Below are 26,592 nucleotides of genomic sequence, written 5' to 3' on the forward strand. Positions count from 1 at the left end.
CTGTACAAGCTTAGCAGCTGGCAAGCATGCAGAGCTTTGGGGGATAACTGTGGTTCTGGTGCCTTCCAGGAAAATTGAAAGCATGGAGCCTCATTTTATACGGCACAGCGGAGCACCCGTACCACACGTTCAGTTCCCATCAGTCTCGCTCGCGGATGCTGGAGATCTCAGTGCCAGAGCTGGAGCTTCCCAAAGCTGTTGGGCCACCACCCCAGGCAGAGACTCCTGAGGATGAGGAAGAGTACACAGGTAATGAAACTGAATGAGAGGTGATGGTTGGCCTCCCAACTCTGTTTTCCATTGTAGCTTGAAGATGGGGCCCCTTCAGGCAAAAGGTGGGGTTTTGGTTGTAAGTCTTATCTTGCCCAGAAGTTGTAATAATGACGGTAATTTGCACTCATACAGCTCCTTCCACCCAAGGCTCTCCTAATACTTTACAGACCAGTAAGTATGCTTCAAACCAGTAAGTACTCTCTGAACTTCCAGGCTGTGCACTGAGCTCCTATATGCCCAACCAGAACTGGGGCTTGCCCTGGGTTAATTAGCTAGCTCCAGGGTCCCCCCCCCCCTTTCATCAGGGCCCCCATTGCAGGACTCAGCATCCTGACTCTCTCAAGTCTATCCCCTTTGAGCAACTAGAAATGAGAAGAAAACTTGGCTTCCACAAGTTTGTTTCCAAGAAGCAGCTGGTGTTGAGAAGTGACCACTCTCCAGGGCTGGTACCCAGGAAAGGCTGTCAAGAGATGAGTCAGTACAGAAGCATGCAAAGACCACTGGTGCAGGTGCTCCTGTACACATCCCATTGGCACAGTGCCCTTAGTCTCTAGACCGCTGGCTCATTTGCAAGGTGGCTAGGAGCCACACTAACCCAAAGATGTCTTTAGACACCTCCTGCCTCTGAACAGAGTGAAGATGTTATTAGAGCCTAAAGCTGTTCATTTTCCTCTGATCCATTCCACAGCAATTGTATGACACTGGGTGTTTCTGGTTGGGCATATTTTTTTTCTTAGCTAAATATCCTAGCTACCTGACAAATGATGGGTGATCTCTCAGAATATGGATAACTAAATGGAAAATTCCACCAATACAAATCAAGCATAAACCCTGATCGATTCCATTTTTAATTTCTTCTGCCTTTCCTTTAAAACAGAACATTGAATTATGTATGGATTAATCTGATGTTTTCCCCTGTGATTCATAAACTATGGCTAGATTCAGTAATTATTAATAAAGAGCTGATTTGTGTGTGTGTGTGTGTGTGTGTGTGTGTGTGTGTGTGCGCGCGCACGCTCAAAATCTGCTACTGACTCCAGCCATGCACATTGCCACCTCATCCTTATGCTATTCTGCTCTGAGTCACTTGGTCTCTACCCAGCATGGAGGAGGAGGTTTCCATGGGAATAAGATGTGTTTCTGACTCTCCGGAAAGCTTCCTAAAGTCTAGGGGGAAGCTGGAAAGGAGACCCAATCACAGAGGCAAGCCAGAGTGAGGGGGGGGGAGCAAGGTATGAGTGGTCAAGCAGGAGGAGTGAGGAACAGCCACTTCACAGTCCAAAGAAAGGGCAAGGGAGTGAGCCGTGGGCTTTTGTTCTCAGAACATGGAAAGCTGACCATTGACAAACAGTGCATTTGTGGTAATGTCTAGGTTGGCATGGGTTCCACCTGGACCTTGTGGCCAGTAGTGGCACATAGTGGCAAGATAGTACTTGCAATATTAAGAAAGACAGAGAGTACAATGGAACAGTGGTCTCAGAGAGTAGCATCAGAGGAGGAGAGGCAGACAGGAGAGGCGAGAGGTGGAGGGCCAACTCTCCCTGGAACAAGAAATAGGAGGTGAAAGAGGAAGATCAGAGAATGTTTGTAGAGGGGTATAGCTCAGTGGTAGAGCATTTGACTGCAGAGAAATAGCTGGCAAGATTGCCCACCACAGGAAGTAGGGCTTCTGCAGAGGATGCTCAGCATCGCAGTGGTCCATTTTCTGTTGTTTCACAAAACTCCCAGAGCTGAGTGCTTTTAAAGAAAAGAAGATTTATTTAACTCACAATTCAAGGGACTAGAAATGCAGCCTACCCGTCCAACTCTGAGAAAAATCCCCTTGGCTATATCACGGGAGAGTGGAGAAGCAGGAAAAAAAAAAAAAAAAAAAAAAAAAAAAAAAAAAAAGAATGATGTATAAAGGTCAAGTAGGTGGCAAAGCCTTGCTTTATAACAACCTGCCCTTGCTAGAATTCAGTGCCACAAGTTAGCATTAATCCTTTCTGAGGGCAACTTCCAAAGTGTTCTAACTACCTTGCACTACATGCCCATAGGAATTTCATCCCTGGGACAACAACCAAGAGAAATAGTTAAAAGGAACAATGGATTTTGGCTCATGGATTCAGAGACTCTAGTTCACAGTTGCTTAGCACCATTGCTCTGAGTGCTGCGGCAGAGCATCATGATGGAGATGGTGGGTGCGGCAGGGATGCTTACTGCATGGTAGAGAGGAAAGAGAAATTAGACAGAAAGAAGCTGGTACCCCAGTGACACTCTGGCAGTGCCCCACCTTCCATGGTTTTACCACCTCCCCAAATCTGTCAACATTTTTAATCCATCAGTGGCTAAAAGTGTTGACTAGGTCAGAGGCATAATTGATCCAGTTCTCTCTGGAAGCACCCACACAGATACACATGGAGGTGTGCTGCAGTTATCTCCTAGGCTCCCTCAGGCCAATCATTTGACCATCAGAGCTAGTCATCACCTTAGTACTGAGGACCAAGATTCCAGCTCATGAACAGTTAGGGCCATCCCCAAACTAGACCAGGCCCTGGTCAGAGCCAGGCAGCAGGACTAGTCTCCATGTGAAGTGAGTGGTAGACTGGGGTCAAGTAGAGGATGAGCAGTGTCATTAGCAAGTGGAGTGGTGGAGAACAGGAGGACTGGGGACTAGAAGGCCTGCTGGAAGCAAGGGTAGCAGCCTCAGCAGGCACAGGGAAGGGTAGGGAACTAAGAATAAATACCTTGAGTTAGGGCCAGCTACAGTGACAGAGCCATCTGGTGGTGGCATTGCAGGTAGATTGCCACCATCACCACCAGAACTGATAGGGACACTTGATTAAAGAGCAGACTCTAGGCTGGCCCCACCTAAGAGACCAGGTTCAGCAGATCTGGGGTGCTCTGAAGTCTATACTCATAGCAAGTAAATAAGATATACTCCAAGTAGGACTATACCCAGGCAGCTAGTAGACCTAAGCCCAGAAAGGATGGAGGCAGGACTTGGGGTGGGGTTCTTACAAGCATGTGACCCAACTATTATTGGAATGATGGGGGCCTGACTTGGGAATGAAGCAGCTATTGAGCAAGGAAAATGAATGGCCTCATGGTACAGGCCTATCATCCCAGGAACTTGGGGTACTGGGATTGTCTGAGGTATGTGATTCTAACTTCAACGCTTACTTGGGCTGCAGAGTGAATTCAAAGCCAGCCTGGTCAACTTGCAATTTCTATCTTAAAGATGTAAGTACAGGTGACATAGCTCAGTGATAGCACACTTACCTGTTTTATGTACAGTCCCAAATTCAGTCCCTAGTCCTGGAAAGAAAGGAGAGATAGAAGAGGGATGAAGAGGAGAGAGAGAGAACAGGATCCCAAGTTGCTTTCCTCATTTGTTGATTTGGTTTTTATTTTTTATTTTTTTCAACTCTGGATTTGCCCCACAAAGGACTGAAATTTGGCTTTTCAAATTAGCCTGTGTTGGTTAGCCCTGTGGGGTTGTGATCTATGTTAGCCAGATTGTTCAGAACATTGGAGCGCTCCTTCTGCTGGGAGCCTCTCTCTCTGTTCGGGATGACGGGCAATTACACTGACTCCAGAAGCCAGGCCTCCAGTACACTGACTCAGAAAGCCAGGCCTTGGAGTCACTTCCAGCTAATTAAGGAGAGATGCAAAGCAGACAGAATTACAGATTGTGACAACAAAAACAGATGCTCATGGAGAGAATGAGTTACAGCTGGACCCCAGCATTCCTGGGAGGGAAGCAGTGGTTGGGATATGATAGCCAGCCAGGTGGAACTGATTCAGCTTGTTTCATGGGTGACATGAAGCTTGATACTTGGCTTTTCAACCCATCCAGAAAGCCACATGCTGGTTTGATTGGTTGCTTTATGAATTTGATAGCTGCTCTTGGATGGACACTGTCATATCCCAACCTTTCCAACTGAGGGCTGGCTGCTGCCCATGACCTTGATGCTATACCAGAATTCTGCTGCCCTAGTTGTCATGTGGACCAGTGCGGGGACTCCTCTGTAGAGATGGCTGATGAAACTTCCCACTATGGGAAAGCCTGGGAGGGAGAGGAAAGTGAAGGTGACATCACCATCCTGTGGACCAATGCTAGGGAAGGCCCAGCCCAGGCCCCTCCCCAAGGCCATTTAAGTTTCAGGACTTCTGCCTACACAGATGCTGGGCACCCTTGCTCCCCTCTCCCTTCGCCCATACTGTCCCATTTCAGCTACCAGCAAATGTTTGCCTAGAAGCTGCTCCACACAGATACATCCTGGAAACTTGCATTGAACAAGCTAGATCGCACCCTGTCAGACCCCAGTCTGTCTGTGAGGAAATGGTGTTCATGTCCCTCTTCCCCCAAAACCGCTAATCTTCCTAAAATGGAAAATTATTACTGAACCTGGGGGCATAGTTTGTACTCCAAGAAGCCAAGTTTGGCTACCCATCCTTAAGAAGTAAGTTAAAACAACCAAATAGTAAAAAGGCAGGAAAAGGAGATTTATTCAATGTGACCACATTAGGAAAAGGGACAAGGAAATCCTTTGACCCTGTGCCCCAGGTCCATGTTCCAGGTCCTGAAGTGAGATTAAAGTTTTGATAGATGTCTAGGTCAGATGTCCTGGTCAAGTTGTGGTTCTGCATACCACTGACCCATCCTTGTCTGGGCTTCAGTCTCATAATGTAAGGTGGTCTGACAAGTTGTACATCTCTTTCCAATTGACAAGCTCCCCCTCTGGCTAATGCTTTTTCCTTCTCCCAGCATGTGATCTTAGGGATGTATCATGTCTTAGGAGTCCATCATTACAGTGGTCTCATAGTCATACTGAGAGACACAGTGCCTCTTAGTGTCTTCCTTTCAACCTGGCTGGTTTCGTTGTTACCTACTGCCTTCTGAGTCTTATAAAGAAAATTCTGCAGAAGCCAAAAGGCAAGTCCTTTAAGGAATTGGTCAGCAGGGCCACAGCAGAATGCCACCATGTCTGGTGGGTGGGAAGGTAGCCAAACAATAGTGTGATAGAATGAGAAGTAGAGGTTTCCCAGGGACTGACTTGGGATGAGGCCAACAAGAAACTCCAAAATAATGAACAGTCTTGGGAGGCAGGGTGAGGGTGTGGCTCAGGTGCTGGACTTTGGAAATGACAGGGATGTGTATCTAGGACACAGAATAAGCCAGCAGTCCCTTGAAAAGGCTGTCTAGAACATCCAGGAAAAGACCTCAGCTCTGCAGGGGTTCATAGTGGGAACAGAGACAGATGGACACCCACAGCAGAACTGGGAGGGATCAACAAAGGCAGAGGAAGCAAGCTCTAAGGCCGGGAGGACCTCCAGACATGGAGGGTGAATAAAGAGGCCTCTGTGCTCCTCTTTCCCAGCCACTGTGGGCTGGGAAATGAGGGCAGCTGTCTTCATGTTCCCCACGAGGTGAGGTGGCCAGCACCTCAACTCCTCCTTGCTTCTGGACTCACTCCCCATCCTCTGCCAGCACAAATCTCAGAAGCCTCCCAGTGCCTCCTCCAGCCCCTCCCTGCATCACTCCAACTTCCAGGGATGTGTCCCCTCTGTGTGCTTAGCAAAAGCAGACCAGTGGGAAAGGCAGGGGCCAGCTTCAGGCTGGCTTTTGCAGCTGAGAACCTGCAGCCATGCCCACTGCAGCTGAGGAGGCAGACATTTAAACCTGCCTCATCCTTGTGGGGTCCTAGGGGGAGGACCTACAAGGTGGCAGTTTTCTGGAATTCACAGAGCTCCCTGCACTTTTAGATGGCTTTTCCAACAGCATGGAGCCCACAGTTAGAATTCAAGTCACCCAAGGCTTGACGGAAAACATTAGTGGCTTACTGCTGGCAGCTAGTGAGGGAAACCAGAAAAAAAAAAAAAAAAAAAAATTGGCAGGAAGGAGCTCAACCCACAGTCACCATGAGCTTCATTTGGTGCCCTGTTCCCACTGTCCCCTCCCGTCCTGTGTAGCAGCAGGCTCACCAGGTGTGCCAATGGAGCGACTCCTTTACCCTCCTCTGGCATTCCATGGCTGCACTGTCAGAACCCAAACACAGTGGATATAACAGGATGATTGGCCCATCATGATGGCTGTAATGTGGCATTTCTAGGATCTCAGTTCCCATCTCTTCACCGGCCTTGTTCCCTCACTACCACCAGTGCCTATATCACTTGCTCTCATGTCTTTCTTCCATAGCGGGTCAGGACAGCTAGATTCAGCCCCAATCTGTGACCATATCCCATAATTAGGTCTCAGTGTGGTCGCCCCTATAAGACATCACTCCTGAAGGAAGTTCCAGGACCTGGGGGGCTGTGCTAACCTGACAAAGGGCTAGATTAGATGGAGAAAGCGTCTCTCTGGATGAAAAGAAGTGTTTGTGTCTTTAAGGTGCGTGCCATCCTGAGTGTGGTGACAAAGGCTGTGATGGCCCCAATGCAGACCAGTGCTTGAACTGTGTCCACTTCAGTCTGGGGAATGCCAAGACAAGCAGGTAACAAGTGGCTGAAGCTGTTGTCTGCATGCCCTAGAGCCCCATGTTGTAGCACTGAGGTGGTCATGCTGAGCTGTATAACCCTCGACAAAGAAGTTGCATCCAAGTTAACAGCTTTGTGCTTTTTGAAGTTTTCTCTATCTCAGTTCCAATCACACAAGTGAAACAAGCCCATTATAAAATGATACAAGTCCATTATGAAAAGGTGAGGAGTTGAACAGTTTGCTGGTGGTGCTTAGACATCATTCTGCATCCATACTGGATCCTGAGTACACATGCCTGCCCACAGAGGATGGTGGCCAAGACCCTGTACTGTAGGCCTCAAAGGACCAGCAGGGTGACATGACTCATGGACTGCCTAGAAAGTCTGTGCAACTTCCTGTTCCCTGAAGGAGACCTCAGATAGAGCTGACCTGGGTTGCGGAGCCTATAACCAATTGTCCCAGCTCAAACTGTCCCTTCTGTGGGGAATGTGCAAGCTGCAGACCCTTGTACCATGCCCTATCTGGCTTGAAGCTGCCCTTTTTTATTTAGTCAATGCATACATCTTCCTGAGCATCCACCATGTGTTGCACGTGCCTTTCATAGAAAGACAAGGTGATAGCCAGACACCCCTGGACACCCTAAAGGTCTGGATGGTGATGCCTGTCCATGAGGGCCAGGCAGGCTAGTCACAAGTGGTTAGATGCAGCTCTTGCTGTATCTGGAGTCCCCACCCTAGGCCCAGGACACACCCTGGCCTGGACAAGGGCAGTCATCTGCAGCCTCATTCACTGACCACCAAACTTGTTCTATGCGGGCAACCATGTAGGATTTGACCCTGTCAGAAATTCCAAGTCAAGCCAGGCAGTGGTGGTACATGCCTTTAATCCTAGCACTTGAGAGGCAGAGGCAGGAGGGTCTCGGATTTCAAGGTTAGCTTGGTTGACAGACTAAATTCCAGGACAGGTCATGGCTACACAGAGAAACCCTGTCCTCCCCACAAAAAAAGAACACCCCCCAAAAAACAAACAAATGAATGAAATTTCAAGTCAACACTGAAGTCTTAATGCCTACAGAAAACCAAGTGGACCTTCTTAATGGGAAAGGATTCCTTCTCTGTTTTGTCTCATTTAAATAAGGTTGCCATATGTAGCCCAAACTGACTTTCAACTCAGAATCCTCCTGCCTCAGCCAAGTGTTGCGATTACACTTGTGGGCCACCAGACCCAGTATCTGGAATTGGATTCCTATTTTTCAGACCTGCCTGTTCGTGCCTAGGCACCCCACCCCCACCCCCAGCTGTAGTCAGCAGGCATAGGGGAACTTACTTATGGCTTAACCTTCCCCCAGGATCCTATGTCCTCAGCATTTTTCCCACTAGCTATGCCTCAGCCCATGTAAGAGCCACACAGGGTGGGCACAGGGTGGGACTGAAACAGACAGACCCTCATTTGCACTTGGTCCCACAGGAAGTGTGTGAGCGAGTGCCCCTTGGGCTACTTTGGGGACACAGCCGCAAGGCGCTGCCGTCGATGCCATAAGGGATGTGAGACCTGCATGGGCAGGGGCCCAACACAGTGCCTGTCTTGTCGCCGTGGGTTCTATCACCACCAGGAGACGAACACCTGTGTGACCCTCTGTCCTGCCGGACTTTATGGTGATGAAAGTAAGTGGCTGTCCCTGGGCTGCGCTCTCCTACCCTGGGAGGCTTCCCTGGGCCATTGGAGCCCTGTACTCGATTGGTCTTACCTGGGGCTTACAGGGGACTGGGAGCTTGAAACCACAGCACTCAGCAGCTGCAGCCTGCTGCACACTCAGCCAAAGCACATTTGAAACGAGCCCTGCACACTGGAATTCAGGATACAGAAAAAGTAGCTCGTCCACAGGTCCACAACTCAGCCACACTTGAGACACCAGAAGAGGGTGCCCTGCCACCTGTCTTGTCATTTCTCGCCCAGGAAAGACGGCGCTGTGGGCATCAATACAGGTTTACATAATTGGGAGATTGAAGCTCCTAGAAAGTGCTATGAGGACAGCTTGGGATTTAGATGCAGGCCCTGCTCACAGGTGGGAGTCAGGTTCCAGAAAGTCTGGGTAGTGTCTGTGTGGCTCTTTACAGCAGTGACCATACCCTAAGAGGAGAGCACCATTTTCCTTATCTTGAAGTTGAAAGGGAGGAAGAAGGCCCTAACTAGTAATGACAGAGGTAGGACTCACCCTCAGCGGGGCAGCCAGACATCTGGCAGGTCCACCTGTCCCAGGTAGATGTGAGGGATGGATGGGCAGGAACTCCAGTGTATGTTGTAGCATCTGGTCTCACACTCTGCAAGAGGTGAAAGAGAAGGCTTGTGTTAAACGGACAGGTGATGGCTCTCAGGTAGAGATTTCAGCGGTTTTGCAGGCAGCACCCCTGCACTGATCCAGCCTGTCACCTGTCACACCATGCCTCTTAGCTCTGGGGAAAAGGAGCCACTAGGTCTTTAAAGACATTATCAAGGAAAGACTTCTTTTAGAGGGGGAAGGGCAAGTCCCATAGACACCTCATTTTCAGCCTCATCTGCAGCTTCCTCGCCTTTCCAGGTCGGGTCAGTCAGCCTTCACCACTGTCCTTGCTGAGTACCAAATGGGTGCATGCGATGCCACCCCGGGGCCCCAGGGAGGCTACACAGAGGTACAGCAAGGGCCCTCAGCTCGCAGGCCTATGGTGCAGTGATGACGCCAGGTGGGGTTTGATCAGGCACCAACACGAATGAGCTAGATAATAAAGCTGGGGAGTGCAAGTGGGACTTGGAATGATGCAGAAGCTCCTGGGAGGAGGGATCCGGTCCTACCTCACTATAGAGATACCAAGACCTCAGTGAAGACTGCCATAGAAGACTCACTGAGAGAGGGGCCATTGGCCTGCAGGGTACCCCAAAGGTCTATAAAGGCTTGCACTGGATTCAAGTGTACTCAGCTAGCCAGGAATTGGCTCCAGTCCCTGTGGCCATAAGCAGAATGAGAGTATCTCCTCTAGGAAGGGACCACCTCCGAAGGCCGCTGGTCATTTGAGGATTGGATTGACATACTCCAGACAAGGGATGTGGAAGAGCTGGGGTCTAACACCCAGGTCCGTGGTTAATTTCCTGACCTGCTCTGGAGAGGGCCCTAGGGAGAGCTGTCATGCCAAGACCACCTAGCATGCTGGAGCTCGTCCTCCATTGTGAGCCTGCCCCACCCCCAAACCATCCTCTGCCTCCCATCTTCCTGCCTTTCTCCAGGTCAGAGACACTGCCTCAAGTGCCACCCGAGCTGTCAAAAGTGCGTGGATGAGCCTGAGAAGTGCACTGTGTGTAAGGAAGGATTCAGGTGAGGCTGCCCTGAACTGAAAAAAAAAAAACATCAAAAAACAAAAAAGACAGCATTTGTGCTGTGTTTGCTTTCTCAAGAATTTGCATCTTTTCCTGAAAGCCAAGATGCCAAAGGCCTGGAGCCCAAAGAGTCCTGGCTGTCAAGTCAAGGGACTGATAAGAAGAGAAGGCTGGAGGACGGTTAAAATTGCTACATTTTAGGCCAGGTTGGGAGAGCTGTTACAGTGAGAGTTGAAGACATCAGGTACAATAGAGTTTGTTGTCCTAGGAAGTTTGGGTCCCTTTCCTTTACCATAGCAAACCCCCTCCACTCCAGTTCCCCTCCTGGCCCAGGCCACGGGTGCAAGGACTGACCCACCCTCCCTCCCGGCCACCCTGACTCTTCTCATCACCACCACAGTTTTTTCCATCTTCAGCCAGAGAATGAACTTGGCTGCCCCAGGACTTCCCAGGGATCCTTGATCCTCCCAGTTCCACAGAACTCAGCCCTATAAAGTTCAGCATTTAAAAAAAAAAAAAAAAAAAAAACTCTTCTTCAAATAATTTCTCATCCTTGTGTTTGACTCCTTCAGTGCACCCAGATTACATTTAGTGACATCAGATGCCCATTACCAGTTACTGCCTGAAAGTGTGGAAAGCAAGTATTCAAAGTAAGCTGTGGACATGCCCACATAGAGGGACTAACACCACAGTCTCCATGGAAAGCAAGAAAGGGAAGGATTCAGCACCATTGGTGCCTGTGAGAGACATAGGGACCTTGGGGGTTTGAGTCCAAATGACAGTGAGGCAAGGTGAACCCTGCATGCCTGTGTGTCCACCAGGTGCCCAGGAGAGGGGATGCTGCAGTCCAGACGGGAAGCAGCAGGTGTAGGTACTACAAAGCTACACGTGTTTACCCAGCTCAGCCTCTCTCCTCCTTCTCTAATGAAGAATGGTGGAGGAGAACTTAGAGAGCCTGGAACAGTGGACATGGCCTTAACGAGCATCTGTTCTTACTGCAAGTGCCCCCACCAATGTCGCCCCGTTAACATGTACAGCAGCTTAGGAAGTCATTAATGTTTTTTCCCTAAGTTTTCATGCAGAGGAGGTCAGTGACTCTCCTGGAAGGCTCCATGTGGCTGCTTGGTGAACACTGCCCTCATCCTGCCCTTCCCTTCAGATCAAGAGTCTGGGTGACAGGCAAGGAAAGCAAGACCTTCCAAAGTGATACATCGTATCTACCGTTCTTTAAACCCACTGGCTAGACAGGGCAGGATTAAAAGCGAAAGGATCCACTGGTCCCAAAAGGAGCAAAGCTGAGAGAAAGGAGACAGTTACTAGAGGCTGTGGCCAGGAGGCTGGAAGAGGCCAGCTTTAATATCCTGGGCCCCTCTAGCACTGGTATCTCCTGCTATGAACCCCAGGCTGCTAGCTGAAGGTGCAAAGGATGGAAGCCTCCATGGATCCAACTCCCTGGAACCTAGTTCCCAGAGGAAAAGTGCCAAGGGGTCCGAGATACCTATTTCTATCCTGTGGGGAAGAGTGAAGTCAGGGACAGATGCAAGGGAGAGGGTGCCTCTGGGCAGGAATCACTGGGCAGGTGTGATGGGTGCAATAGGAACAAGCTTTCATGGGGGAACACAAACAAAGCAGCCGTAATCCACAGAAAGCTTCCTCTTATTGCCCCATATCCTCTTCAGCTGTGACTTCAAATCATTGTTGTCAGTCACAGCTGTGAGGGAACAGCCACTTGCTGCCTCTGGGCCGACCATCTCTTCAGGGGGTTAAACACTGGAGGAGTTCACAGGGAAGCGTCAGTTATTACAAACATGGTTTAACTGTCCTGCTTGGTGGTCTGGCACCACAGTGAAAGAGTCCCAGGGGAGCATCTGCCATCTGTGGTGAGGAGCTTGCAACCCCATGAGCATCTGGATGGAGGTGCCAAACACAGGGAGGGGTGCCTGCATATGCAGCACGGACAGAAGGCACACTTACCTTCTGATCATCAAAACATGGGTGGGGTTATCCACACACTGGATAACCATGAGCCTAACTGAATGTCCCACAAATTGAGAACTCAGTCCCCATGCTGGCTTCCAGCTGTCTGTCATCCTGTCCTTGGGTTTGATTGCTTTGCTACACCTGCTCCTGGAACAGGGAGACACTCTCCTTACTTTAGCCATTTATCATACAGGTGTCACAAAGGAAGTAGATTGAAGTGGTATTATACATAGCAACACTGGCAGGATCAAGAGTATAGGATCTTACATTCCCTCGGAGTTAGGTGCAACACCCTCCAAGTAGGTAGATGGATATGTTCTTTATAGCCAAAGTGGGCCTCAAACTCATGGCAGTCCCCCTGCCTCAGCCTCCTGAGTTGTGTATATGTTCTTGTTCACCAACCTGGGAAGTCCAAATCATCTCCTTTGGTGTTGTCATGGAGACTCCATTAGGAGGCCTAAGTTAATGTTAACATCATTGGCCCTTGGTGACTGGTCCTACCTTCAGTCTCTTTCACCTCCTCTGAGGTTGGGGTGGTAGGTCTGGAGAATCCTGCTCTCTGATCAATGGTCTGTTCACCTGGCAACCCGTCCCCCACCATGAAGTTGCTGAAGAGCCCCGGTTACCAGTCATCTCATTAGCACACAAAGTGACACTTATCACTATTGATTCTACAGAGTTTGGGAGCTATGTGCCAGGATGAAGCCTAAATATATATTTCTAATTATAAATCACATCACAGCAGGACTTTCTGGATCTGACAGATGTACCCCAGAGCCCTTGCTCAATCTGTTTATTGGCAAACCCATTTAAAATGTGTGCATCAGACAAAGTACAATCCCAGGAACCAAAGAAATCATAATAGGTGACATTTATTTACACTGCTGTGTGCCAGACACCGAACAGTTATATGCATTTGCTCAGTGAGTCTTCCAAGAAGTGTTATGCTGTAGGAACCAATTACCAGGAGAAAGCAGGGTCTGCTGGCTTGCCTGGGGTTGCACAGCTGGGAAGTTGTGGAGCCAGGTCCTGTGTGGGTGGTATAGCTCAGTTTGTGTCCTGATGCCTTGCCTGCTGGGCTGCCTGGCTAAGGGAAAGATGTGTAGCCACTGATGGGATGAGAAAGGAAGGCAGAAGCCACACATAGCAGGCTGTCAGCTGCCAGGAGGAGCTCTTGTTTCAAGTTAATCTAATCTAAGTAAGGAAGAATCCAGGGCAGATCTAGGACTGATGGTCAGCCTAGTGACCATTACCCTCCTCACACACAACCCTTTGGTTGCCACAGTGGCAAGTGCTCGATGCTCCAGTTCTCCAAGGGAGAGGGGTGCTTCTAATTCAGGTGTCAGGACAAGCTGTGGAGAGAAGCCATCGCAGAGTGGGAGAAGGCTGGAAGCTTTGGCCTTCTGTACTACGATGGAGGCCCCAGGACCTCCAGCTGGCTTCAGAACAGCTTTGCCAGCTTTCATTAGCTGGGAACCTCCAGTGGCACAAAGCACAGTGCTTTGATAACTTTCATTTCCTCCTGTGAAAAGCATTTGAGGATAGATCATAATTTAATTAGAAATTTGGAACACACATGGAAACAGGCCTTATTTTCTTTTTACCAGCCTGGCACGGGGCAGCTGCATTCCAGACTGTGAACCGGGCACCTACTTTGATTCTGAGCTGATCAAATGTGGGGAGTGCCATCACACCTGCAGAACCTGCGTGGGTAAGCTGCCAAGGCTTTTGTCTCATTGGATATTTGCATGCATGGTCACCAAGGTGAATAGGCCAGCTATCTTGAAATTCAGGAAGTTCTATGACTCTGTGGGTTTCTGCACTTATTACAGAATAAAACTCAAAGGCAAATGGCTTAGAGCATTTGTCTCCCATGTAGGATGTATGGAGCAAATAAACTATAAAAACACAAAGGTCCGCCCAGTCTCCCAGGGCTATAGAGGGAGAATGAGAAGTTACTGTCTAATAAGTACAGAAGTGAAAAATGTTCCACAGATGGAGGGTCCTGATGGCCGCCCACTTATGTGAAGTCAGTAATGCCACCCAACTCTACACTTTAAGATGTTTCAGATGATAAAGTTTGTGATGTTCCTGAAGCCAACAGTTTTCTAAATTAAAAACGAACATCCAAAAGTGCAAAGACCCACTCCTAGCAAGCTGCCCGAGTTTCCCAGCCTTAAAAACAGCCATGCCATGAATGCTTTTAGGCAAGAAATAAAGGATGTTTAGCAGTTTGGGAGCTGGCTGGCCCTAAAACTCTACTCTTGCTGCAGAATTAAACTAAATGCAGCATCATAAAGATTGAGAGGCCTCAGAGAGGGGTGGGGACAGTTCCAGGCAGGGCGTGATAAAACAGAACTTCAGTCCTCTGTACCCATCTCCTCTTATTTTGAACGTTTTATTCAAAGAGGAAAAGACTGCCATAAACAATTTTACATGCATTATCGTTTCCCACTGAGATTATAGCACAGATGTCTCCGGGCACAGGTTTTATGCAGAATATAGCAGAGTTTTCATTCATTTTATTGGGTTTCGTTTTGCAGTCATCCGCATGCATTGTGAGTTATGTGCAAAGACACGTTCCAGGTGAAGCTTTCTTCTAGATTCCCTTCCTGCCGCCAGCACTTTGCTGCCTTCTAAGAAACTCACATTAGATGGAGTGTTTGCTACAGTGACAATATAAGAATTAGGTTTCAGCTAAATCTCATTTGCCACAAAACCATTTATTAGAAATGCCAGGAGGCAGGCACTGTCATCCTCCTTATGGTCCTGTGTGAGCTTCATGTAGCTATCAATTATGCTATCCAAGTGGACATGCCAGAGATCCAGTATCCACAAGCAATGACTGGAGCTGACCCTAAGCCTCCTGTGGGAGACATGTCCTCCTCCACCCCACCCTCAGACAACCCCAGAAGGGTCCAGGCTTAACCTTAAGAAGAATCTTTTCCACAGGCAGCTGGCAGCTTTCCCTACCTGGTTGCCCTGCGGTCTTTTTATTTCCTGGTTTTAGTCCTGGTTTAACCCAGGTTATTTAAGATGCATCTCCAGTGCTACCTATTTAAATGTCAGAGTCGCTTGAATCCATAGCATTCAAGCTTGTGGTCTATAACTCTTGATTTCAATAATTCAATTCCCTTATCTTTTTTGGAGTCCCCAGACTGTCTGGCAGCCAGTGGCTGTATTGAGTCACTTGTAGGTTTTCTTATCTCAGTCCTGTATCTCCTCCATCATTTGAAGACTTCAGTTCAACAGCAGGTAGTTCTGCAGGAAGAGAGGAATCCTCCATGTCTCCCCATGCCCTCTGCCTAGGCTCTTTTTAACCTCCCTGGAACACATGTAACCTGGGGGCCAGAGCCTTCTCTTACCCACTCAGTCATCTCCATATGGTATAGTCTCCCTAGAAGCACTTGTGCCTGGTGACATCTTTGGTACAGCATGGTGGCCTAGCCCACAGTGTTCCAAATACACTGAGACTTACCATCTCGATTGCCAGTGCCCAGAGCATCCTGGCATTGAGGCTGTGATCATTGGCTCAGGGTTGATGAGTCAGCCCATGGGAGAGGGAAGTGCCCGCTTTCACTTACCTACCCAGGACAAGGGGCAGCCGGTGGACATGCCTACATGCTCACTAGGATAAGAAGCAGTGCCCTAAGCCCTTGGGATGGTTTATCACGGTGTGTGCCTAGGAAGGTACAACAAGAAACAGTGAGTGAAAAAATACCATGATAGGTCCAGAGAGATTTCAAGGGAAAGGCATGCTTTCTACCTTAGCACTTCTCACAGCATATTCTTCTTGCCTTCTGAACAAGGCTCTGGATTCTATGTGTACCAGACCCAGCATGATGGGTTAGCATATCCTGTTGAGCTGTTATTGTTAACAGTGTGGGGCTCCTAAAGTGCCTGGAGTCTATAAAGACTGCATGGAATCCCTGAGAGATTTTGAGTATAACATCATAATTAGTAGTTGTGAAAGTTTCATAGAAAATGTGCTCGTTGGCATTTTTTTATTATAACAGGCTACATATGACATCTTAGCCATCTATAATTATTTATTATTTTATTCTACTTTATTTTCTTTTTTTAAAGATAGGGTCTCTCTTGTGTAGCTCTGGCTGTCCTGGAATTTGCTCTGTAGACCAGGCTGGCCTTGAACCCACAGAGATTTACCTACCTCTGCCTCCCGGGTGCTGGGATTAAAGGCGTGTAATCACCCGCCAGCTAGTTGCCCTATTCTTGCTATAGAATTGTTTCCATTAGTTTTTTCACTAGCAAAATACTGTAGCAAAATGCTTGACAAAAGCAACTTAGGGAGAGGTTTATTTTGACTCTCAGTTTGAGGATGTCATCTATGGGGGCAGGGAAGGCATGGTAGCATGAAAGGCTCTAGCAGTGGTAGCAGGAGTGTGCCAGCTGGCCACACTGATGCACAGCTAGGAAAGAGAGATGGCCAGCACCCCAGCCCTTGGGATGGTACCACCCACACTGAGGGAAGTTAAACTATGGAAACACCTTTAGACAAGCCAGAGGTGTTGCCTAGGTGATTCTAAATGCAATCGAGTTGACCATCAAGACATCACAAGAACATTAGAAGAGCTTCTCATCTGCAAGTGTCCCGGCACCTATAATTCCCACTCTCAGTGTGCCTGCCATCCCAGCCTGGCCATTTTCAGATGTACAATTCAGTGGCAGTAAGCACATTCACGTTGTTATGTGACCTATACCAACATTCTTCCTCTGGGTACTGAACCTGTGACCAACATTTTTCCTGAGTGGCACTGGATACCAGCAATCAGGAGGCAGAGGCAGGCAGGTTTCTGTGAGTTCAAGGCCAGCCTGCTCTACAGAGTGAGTTCCAGGATGGTCAGGGCTACACAGAAAAACCTTGTCTCAACAAACCAAAACCAAACAAACAAAAGCCCAGGTCCTTCATCATGCTAGGCAATGATGTAGTACATCACCTTCAATCCATAATCAACTTTTAAAAATAAAGACAGGGACTCAGTAAGTTGTCCCTAAGTTTTTTTTAATCCTCCTGCCTCCACATCCTGAGTGCTGGGGTTATAAGTGTGCCATAATTACTGTTAGGTTTACTAGACTGAGCATTATCTCATTGCCTAGTGGTAGTGTGTACACCTTATATACATGAACCCCAATACCACCACCAAAACAAAAAAAAAAAAAATAGTAGTACCTAGGTTAGAGGAAGCCAAGCAGTGGAACAGATGAGAGACAAGATACAGGAGTAGGACAGTGCTGGGCACTGAGAGTCCCTGAGACCCAATATGGAGGGACCCCCTGAAGATATTCTCTAGAGACAGACATGGGGGAAGATTGGCCCAAGCATGAGACTAAGCTTCAATCAAAAGCAAGATAAACCTGAGAAAATTCGAATTTGAGGGGCTGGGGGTTGGCTACACAACCACACCATAGGAAAGAAAGAGACTCCCTATGGGTATTCTTGTCTGTTACAGAAGCTGGAAGGTAGGAGGAGGCCTGGAGCTCACTTGTCACTCAGTCTATCCTAATTAGTGAGCCCCAGGCCAAAAAGAGATCTCATCTCAAAAGAGGCAGGCAGTATTCCTGAAGAGAACATCCAAGATTATCTTCCAAGCCACACACACACACACACACACACACACACACACACACACACACACACAGAAAAATAGGAACCATGTGGAAATAGCTTGGGTACCATGCCCAGTTTAACCCAGTGAACCTCAGACACCATCACTTCAGTGTGATACAATTAAAATACAGCATGCTTGTGTTTTACCGACTCAGTTTGTACCTATTGAGTAGCTACTACACTGATTCTAGCCTAAAGGTGATGGGAAAGGTATTACATAGAACCAAAGTCAGTCATGATGGCCCAAGTAGAGCTCCCCACTGAGCTTAGTTTAGGCCTCTGTTGTTCCCATCTGTGAAGAGGGGGTGGCCTATCTCTAGTCACATAGCCAACTCTCACTGAGCTCCTGGAAAGTGTCAGCTGTGTGAGTGTCCTGGGGACAGCTGAAGATCCCCACAGATGTTCTGAAACACAGATATGTCCTTGACATCTGCTTCTTTCCCCGCGCCTGTCAGGGCCCAGCAGAGAAGAATGTATTCACTGTGCAAAAAGCTTCCACTTCCAAGACTGGAAATGTGTGCCAGCATGTGGTGAAGGCTTCTACCCAGAGGAGATGCCTGGCTTACCTCACAAAGTGTGTCGAAGGTATGGTATTCCAGGCTGTGACCCAGCCTGGAGGGGAGTAGTGGTCATCTGGGAAAGAACAGCTGGATGGCCAGGTGTGGTGTCATTTCCCTGGAGCCTAGGGAATCGACACAATTCGTCACCTGCTGCAGTTGATGCAGAGGGCAAACAGGAAACCATTTACTGAGGAAGGGATGCCTACAGTTAGTGACTGCTGGGAGTCTCAAGCCAGCTGGCAGCCTTCAAGCCCCTCTTAATGCCTAATTATTTGTGAAGCACTTAACCATACACAGGCACTGGGCAGCAGTGGGCTAGGACAGGATACAGAGTTAACAAGGTGCTGCCACATGGCCCTCCCCAGTAGCAGATGGTACAGGGCAGTTCTGCTCAAGCCGTGGTGCAGGGTGCTGTTATACTGTAGGTGGTCAAGGCAACCACATGTATGGGAGTTAACACTTTCTCTACATTAGATATTTTAAACAAAATTAAACACCTGTTCATGTCCTCATGGCAAAACCAGTCCTGGCTTAGACAGTGCACACATGTGTTTTAACCCTCTTACTCTCTTTCCATTCCTCCCATGAATACACACACTTGGCGAGGTCAGGCTCAGCACTTCTCCTGTATGAAGGCTGGGCAAGGAAAAGTTACCAAAAGCCAGCCAAAGCAGGGAACAACCCTACTCCCACTGTTGGGAGTCCCAACTTGTAGTCATGTTAAGTATATTATCAAGGCCAAACAGAGACATATTTTAGGTGGACAGTGGTCTTCAAACACTTCAGAGATGTACAGAACATGGCATTTAAGATGTTTTAATAACATAGGGTTTCCTTTTATGACAAGGAGATATGTCTGCTCCTGGCGACACATGGGAGTGCTTCCTGTACTGTGGGACACAGGCTGTTCAAGGAGCAGATTTGTGCTTTAGTCTGCATTTGGCTGGCTGGGGATTGTGCCAGGTCAGGACATCATAAACAGGCCAGGACTGGAAAGGCAGACTATGGTGTGAGAGCAACAGGGAGGCCATTTGAAGGTGACAGTGCTGAAGCAAAGGAGGGGTGGCCTTGGAAGTGGAAGTAGGGGACTTCTGGCTGCAAAAGACTCAAAGCAAAGCCACTCTGGGACACTTGTGTCAGGCAGAGGTGAGAGCCCATGCCCAGCTCCCACTCCCAGTGTCAAAGCCCTAAGTGGGGTCTTCCTCCTAGGCTATTTTGAGGATGACCGTGGGTTGTCACCTATAAACAGTGTGCTGATGAGCTCAAGTCCTTGTACTGAACAAAAGGGACCAGTGTGTGTGTGTGTGTGTGTGTGTGTGTGTGTGTGTGTGTAGGGGGGGTGCCTTATGTGTGTACAAGGGTCAACACCTCGATGGTTGGTTTGAAACAGGGAACTTAACCACCTCCTTCTGCCATGCGGAGTCCTGTGTGCAGGGCTGTGGACACAGCTGTGTGCAGTAAACCTTTCATTTCACAAGCCAGCTGGTTTACTGATAATTAAACCAAGGACAGCAGCACAGGGACAGCATGGAACTTAATGGTGATAATCACTTTCATTTGTCAAGTGCCCCAGACTCCCGGGGCACTTACTGTGGCATCCAGAAGCATTCCAGTCTCTAGGAGACAGGAGACCAGCTGCAAATGCTCCTTAGACACAAGTTCCTGGGTACTAATTTTTATCTGAGGGGACCATAACAGACCCAGAGGAGAGTTCAGCCTTATCTTGGAGCTGATATACCAAATCCTGGAGACACGCCCCCAGGAGCTTTGCACAGAGCCAAAGTGATAAAGTACCAGAACTTCAAATGATTCTACCTCATGGAGCCTCTGGTCCTGGGGAGCCTCTATAAGTGTGAACCTTCCCTTAAGGGAAATACACATGGTTCTGGATGCCTCTCCCAACTCAGACAGCCACAGCTGCCAGTGAGCCACAAGCATCCTCCAGGCCCCAAAATGCTTTCCTTACAGAAGAGCCAGGGAAGCCCCAAGGAATGCATAACTGTCTGAGGCTAGATGTGGAAGCCAGAATGGCATAGGCCTGCATGGTTGCTAATTTGAATAAAGAAGGCAGGTGGACGCTGAAGCCTGAAGCTGAAAGCAGTTTGTACCAGTGCCACAGAAAAACTACCAGCCACACTCAGGACTCAGTAAGGGAACTGCTTGCTCCCAAGCAAGGACCTCTTAGAAGAAAATGAGAGCAACTCTGGGGGTTTTGCTCCAGGGGCAGACTTACCAGTCATTCCCCCAGCCCTCGACAATCTCCCGACTCCTCAGCAGGTACAGAAGTCCTCAAGCTGTGCTTCCTGCCTAATTTCTACCCAGACTGAAGCAGGTGGCCTGTGCCCCACTCTTTCCCGAAAGGGGGTAGCTCCTGCTGTGACACAGCGAGAGGTCTGTATGAGCACAGCTCCCTCTCCAGAATTTGGCATGAAAAAGTTGCCATGGTGTTTTAGAGTGAATTCGGTACTACAGAAGAACCATAGGTATCCCCGAAAGCCCACCTGCCCTACAGACCACTGACAGTATGCTGCTACAGTCAGAAGCAGGAGACAGGAGGCATTTGGGGAGTGGGGTATGGGAGATATCACCTCTTCCTTAGGAAGCATTATGTTCAGTTTTCTCCCTCTTCCCCCTCCAACTCTCAATGAGCACTAGGGGTGGCCAGCACCACATCTGGGCCCCCAGAGACCTGTGCAAAATGCTCCCTCTGAGCTTGCCTGGGCTTCTGGCTACAGAGCCCAGGCTTGCTCAGGTACGATGTTTTACTGGCAGTTTGGACTGCAGAAATAGAAAGCAGAAGCACCTGCCATCCTGCTGAGCTCAGAGAGCAGTATGTGAGGAGCCAAGCTGTGCCTGGCTTGGGTTCTCACTGCAGCACACTCCATACCGTAGCTGCTCATGGCTGAAACCGCACTCAACCAGTACCTGGAAGTCCCTGAACCTCCCAGACAACCAATATCCTTTGAAAGGGCTGGCCTGGCATGTGTGCCCATGAGAGAGGCCAGGAAGATCTCCAGGGAACCTGTGTCATCAGGACCCAGTGGGTACTACTGGGAGACAGTGTGGCTAGAACCAGACACCAGGGACATCCCAAATTTGCACCAGAAGTAGAGTGTTCCTGTAGTCTGGGAACTATGCCTAGAAGTGGTTCGCTTTGCTTACACACTGATCTGAAACCAGGGCTCTGAGCTCTAGCAATTCACCATCCTCCATTGCATTCGGAATAAACACCCACCTCATCCATGAGGAGATGCTGCACGATGGCTTCTTGTAACTCAGATTAAACCCCATCAGGAGCATTTCATCACTGAAGGGCTCACATAGGTGGCAGCAGTCATCTGTCTTAAACATGGGACCCCTAGGGCAGGCCAAAGCATGGCCAGGCTTCTTCCCCTCCCCCAGGCCTGTCCCACCCACAATTATTGACAGTAGCATGGGAAGTGGGAAACAGAAGCCACTGTGGAGTCCTGGTCACCTAGAGCTGGAAATAGCAGTTTGGGTACACACACAGCCCTGAGTGGGAATCGTGCAGAGTCAAGCTAAATTGTTTCTGTGAAGGGCCATACAATGCATAATTCAGGCTTGCAGGGCCAACCTATCAGAGCTACTTAGCTTTACGACTGAGACACAGACACCCACAGATCAGGTCTAAATGAACTCATGTTCCCCTGAGACTGTGGAGTGGACTTAAGATGTGGTTCACTTTTGTGCCCTGAGGTCATAGCACTCTGTATTAGCAGGACCATGGGGCCAGGCTAGGCCAGGACTATCTGTGGAATCAGAAATAGGAATATGGCTGGCCCTCCCCGGGTTAGGCAGATGTACCAGTTAAGCATGTTCAGCCTGGTAGACAGCAGAAGTTCTAGGACCCATTCCAGAAACAGGTTTGCCATGGCCCTAGGTAGAATGTGTCCTCTACCCCAAGCCTATAGCCATCACACCTGGACATCTGGAAGCTCTGGGAAGGACATGTGGGGAGGGGACTAGTGTCTACTAGGATTTCCAGGTGTGCCACAGAGAGTCTCTGGGAACAAGGCCTGGCCTCCCGTCCTGGAAATGCTCCCACTTTTGCCTTCCCATGGCAACAGGGAGGTTGAACAAGAATGATGTGCCCAACACTCAGTGCATCGTCAAGGCATTACTCCACTGAAACCAAAGCTGAGGGCTTGGGAGTGTATGTCAGGAGGTTCTGGGTTCCCCCCAAACCTCAGGAGGGGCTGATGTCTTCCCACAGATGTGACGAAAACTGCTTGAGCTGTGAGGGCTCCAGTAGGAACTGCAGCAGATGCAAGGCTGGCTTCACACAGCTGGGGACCTCCTGCATCACCAACCACACCTGCAGCAATGGTGAGTGCCAACAGGGTGACCCTCGGAGCTGTCCCTGAAGCAGTAAAAAGAAAGAGAAAGCACAGCACGGCTGCCCAGAGCAGGGATGCTGTTCTCTGACTTGTTTGACCGTCTAGTTGGCTACATAACTTGAAAGTAATTGAAGCTACATGTAAGCCGTTCCCATTCCCCTGGCCTAGGCTATGGGCAGCTTGAATACAGCGGCTTCCCCCAGAAGAGGTCAACACCAGGAGGCCTGAAAGACTTCATCCTCAGCACTAGAAGTTGAGCCCCATGCTCAGTAATAGGAACGCAGCTGACAATAGCTGTGCTATGGGAGGGCCTTGGCTTGGTAGATAGATGGTGGGGGGTAAGAGGACAAGTTATCAAAATAGGAACTCAGAAGAAATGAGCAGTGGGGATGCCAGGCAGGAGCAGGGTCAGCAGAGGCTTCTGACCGGGAGGCCTCATACAGGAGAGGATTGCTGTGTCTTAGAAGGGGGACTTATACTAAGCTGCATGGAGCCAGTGCCGGATACAATATCCTGACACGCAGGAGAAGGGATCCACCCACCCCATGTGTCCAAGGGTGGACAGATAATCCCCAGTTATAATGCCGGCAGGGCCCTTCACAGGCAGAGTGCCCAGATAGCACCTTGCAGGTGTCCTGACTATAGGTGACCTACGTGTGCCTTGTTTACTTTTTTAAATTGCAAAATCCTGTCCTTCCAAAGCCCAGGAGGTTTCCTGTTTAGGAAGCCCCTGCTCAGGTTATGTGTCCAGCCCCAGAAAGTGAGGCTGCCATAGGACACCCTGCTCCCTAGTGACAATGCAGAGGTGCACTCCCAGCCCCACTGCCCTCCCCGCCTCGCCATCACTGAGTACTCCCTCCTGCCTGTCTTCTCCCTCCATCTCCTCCCCTAGACTATTTCCCTGAAGCCTGCTTTCCCCCCTGCTTTAGCCCTGCACCTCTGTCCGTCCGGGGATCCTCCTATAGCATACCCCATCTCGCCCCAACAGCCCCTTCAGGAAGCCCCTCCCCATTGTCACTTAAACTTAGTAGAAGTTCCATACTTCAGTGCCACTTGAGCCTCACCAGACATTAGCACTGAAATGGCTCATAAGAGACTGTGTGCCTTGCCTGGAACACCATCAGTGCCTGGCAAATGGAGAACAGCTGAGCCTTAACAAGACCCAGAGTCTGATGCCTCCTTTTCCTTTCTTGTCGCCAGCTGATGAGACCTTCTGTGAGATGGTGAAGTCTAATCGGCTCTGCGAACGGAAGCTCTTCATCCAGTTCTGCTGCCGCACCTGCCTCCTGGCTGGGTAGGGGCACCAGCTACCCGCAGAGGGCAGGGTCCTCCTCTCTGCCCATTTGCCCATCCACCTTCCTCCAGACAGTCAGCCATAGTTTCTGGGGTGGTCCTGCATCTGACAGCTGGATCGCCCCCAGAGCTGGGTCCTACTGCAGCATCTCAGCGCCTGAACCAGATGGAGGTGACCCTTAAGGCTATGTGGCTAAAATTGCAACACCCCCTCAAACTCTGCTTGGTGGCTACAGTCTAAAGTTGATCTCAAAATGGGAACAAGATGAATTATGAGGCTCACACCTGCAGCTTCAGAGTGGCTTCAGGACCCTGGTTTACTGCAATGTCAAGACCAAAGCAGAAGGAGAGAGATGTCAAGGACCACATCGAGTTCTCCTCCCACACCTTTGTGTGACCGTGGCAAACTCGCCAAGCTGGCTGGCAGGACCCTCTGCTATCCTCACCTATGACAAAGGGCCTAGCCTCCTACTCATGTGTCACTGGCCATCAAACAGCCTGAGGGACAGTTTGGTCAGACTGTAAATAAAACAGGTTTCAGGACATAAGATGTATGACCACTGGGGATAGAATCTATGTCTATGTAGTCAGCTCCTTCCAGAACTGCAGCCACCGCCTAGAAGGGTCCAGCACCAAACGGAAACCGATTGCCATTCTCCTGAGTGAGCCGAGCTAATCCTCATGACTGTTCTTCCTGTGTCCTGGGGCCTGGACCTGAGCCACCAGCTTTCTACAGATGCAGAGCCTGTGGAGGAGGGTTCAAGGAAGGCATTTAGGGCTAACCAAAAGACACCTGATGGCCAAGCATTTCCTCCTTAAACATGCAAAGCCAGCCCCCAAATCACTAATCGCCAGCCCTCCACATTACACAACTGCTTTTCAAGTGCATTTGGCCTCTGCTCTCAGGACTCTGTTCTCGGGTAGATGCTGCTCTGGTCCAGTAGAGTATGAGCCTACATGATAGCTGGATTGATTTCTGCCAAGCCTATGTAGGCATTTTATAAGCTACGTGTTCTAATTTTTACCGATGTTAATTATTTTGACAAATATTTCATATATTTTCATTGAAATGCGCAGATCTGCTTGATCAGCTCCCTTTACTATGGGAATAACATTTGCCTTAAATTTTTCCAACCTTATGTCTTTCCATATTGTCCTGCTCCCCTCTCTGACTATAATGTGTTTTGTCACCTGAGAGTGGCAAGGACCCCGCTGTTGTCTGTTGAATCCACAACTTCAAATAAGAAATCAGTAAAGCAAATCTAATGTTAACCCTGAGTTAATAAAAAGAGTTAACATCCCACTGCAAAGGAGCCTGGATTTCTTTCCAAGATAAAAATTTGAGCCTTGGTCCTGGCCAGTGTATGAAATGAAGATTACTTTGTGGTTTCTTGATCTGTTTGATGTCTGTATTCATTACTTTTCCCATTGCTTTAACAAAATATCAGACAAGAAGCCATTTAAAGGACTGGAGAGATGGCTCAGAGATTAAGATCACTTGTTCTTGCAGAAGACCCAGGTTCAATTCCCAGCATCCCCCCATAGAAGCTCACAACTGTATGTAGCTTCAGTTCCAAGAAATCTAATGTCTTCTGACTTCTGTGGGCACCAGGAACACACGTGAGGCAAAGCACAACATAGAATAAAATAAATGTTTAAACAGCAATTTAAGAAGGAAGATTTGTTTTGGTTCCTAGTTCCAAAGAATAGCCCATCATTACAGGGAAGCCATGTGGCAGAATCTTAACGTGGCAGAATCTTGATGTGGCAGAATCTTGAAGCAATGGTATGTTGCATTCACAGTCAGGAAGACGAATGCTTGCACTAGCTCACTTTAGCTTTTATACGCAGTCTGGGACTCCAACCCATGAGATGATATTGGGACCATTCAGGATGGCTTTTCCATCTCAATTTAACCTATATATTCCTTTACAGACATCCAGAGACTAATTTAGTCTAGATAATCCCAACATAAACACACACAGAGCCCTGTCTCTTAGGTGAACTACCTCTGAATTAAAACCAGCAAGTTATGGAGTGTGCTGTCAGCCTCTAGACCACTGGTTCTTAATCCTCCTAATACTGAGAGACCCTTTAATACAGTTCCTCATGTTGTGGTGTCCCCCAACCATAATATTTTTGTTGCTACTCATGGCTTTATTTTTGCTACTGTTATGAATTGATGCAAATATCTGTGTTTTCCTATGGGCTTAGGAAACCCCTGTGAAAGGATCTTTTGTCCTCCCAAAAGGATCAAGACACGTTCTAGATTCAAGCATCAAAAATTACCAGCTCTTTGTTCACTAAAAGTGTATATTCCAGATGTATGGAGAGCTGAGTAATGGTGACAGATATTATAATCCCACTACTGAAGTGTAGACAGGAGAATCTCAAATTTGAAGCCATTCTGGACTATATGACAGAACCTTACATCAAAATCAAGGAAAAGCCAGGTGGTTGTGCACACCTTTAATCCCAGCCCTTAGGAGGCAGAGGCAGGTGGATCTATGTGAGTTTGAGGCCAGCCTGGTCTACAAAGCTACACAGAGAAACCCGGTCTCAAAAAAAATCAAAAAGAGAGAGAGAGAGAGAGAGAGAGAGAGAGAGAGAGAGAAGGAAAAGAAGGAGGGGAAGAGAGAAGGAAGGAAGGAAGGAAGGAAGGAAGGAAGGAAAGGAAAGTAAAAAAAGAAA

At 48.7% G+C, this 26,592-nt stretch overlaps 1 protein-coding gene across 2 annotated transcripts in view; it reads left to right on the top strand.

Moving 5' to 3' along the window:
* Positions 1 to 25,211, top strand: part of Pcsk6 (proprotein convertase subtilisin/kexin type 6) — a 181,609-nt gene extending 156,398 nt beyond the window's left edge. The window contains exons 14-22 of one of the 2 annotated variants that reach the window (XM_051206483.1): positions 70 to 249; positions 406 to 444; positions 6,647 to 6,749; positions 8,201 to 8,397; positions 9,992 to 10,079; positions 13,669 to 13,772; positions 18,146 to 18,275; positions 22,485 to 22,597; positions 23,809 to 25,211. In XM_051206483.1, coding sequence (XP_051062440.1) covers positions 70 to 249; positions 406 to 444; positions 6,647 to 6,749; positions 8,201 to 8,397; positions 9,992 to 10,079; positions 13,669 to 13,772; positions 18,146 to 18,275; positions 22,485 to 22,597; positions 23,809 to 23,906 — 1,052 coding nt within the window. In that variant the 3' untranslated portion in view covers positions 23,907 to 25,211. The remainder of the gene's footprint in view (positions 1 to 69; positions 250 to 405; positions 445 to 6,646; positions 6,750 to 8,200; positions 8,398 to 9,991; positions 10,080 to 13,668; positions 13,773 to 18,145; positions 18,276 to 22,484; positions 22,598 to 23,808) is intronic. The other variant, XM_051206484.1, reaches the window with a different exon arrangement.
* The last annotated feature ends 1,381 nt before the right edge of the window (positions 25,212 to 26,592 follow it).

This window comes from Phodopus roborovskii, unplaced genomic scaffold (genome assembly GCF_943737965.1).
Source record: "Phodopus roborovskii unplaced genomic scaffold, PHOROB, whole genome shotgun sequence".
NCBI lineage: Eukaryota > Metazoa > Chordata > Mammalia > Rodentia > Cricetidae > Phodopus > Phodopus roborovskii.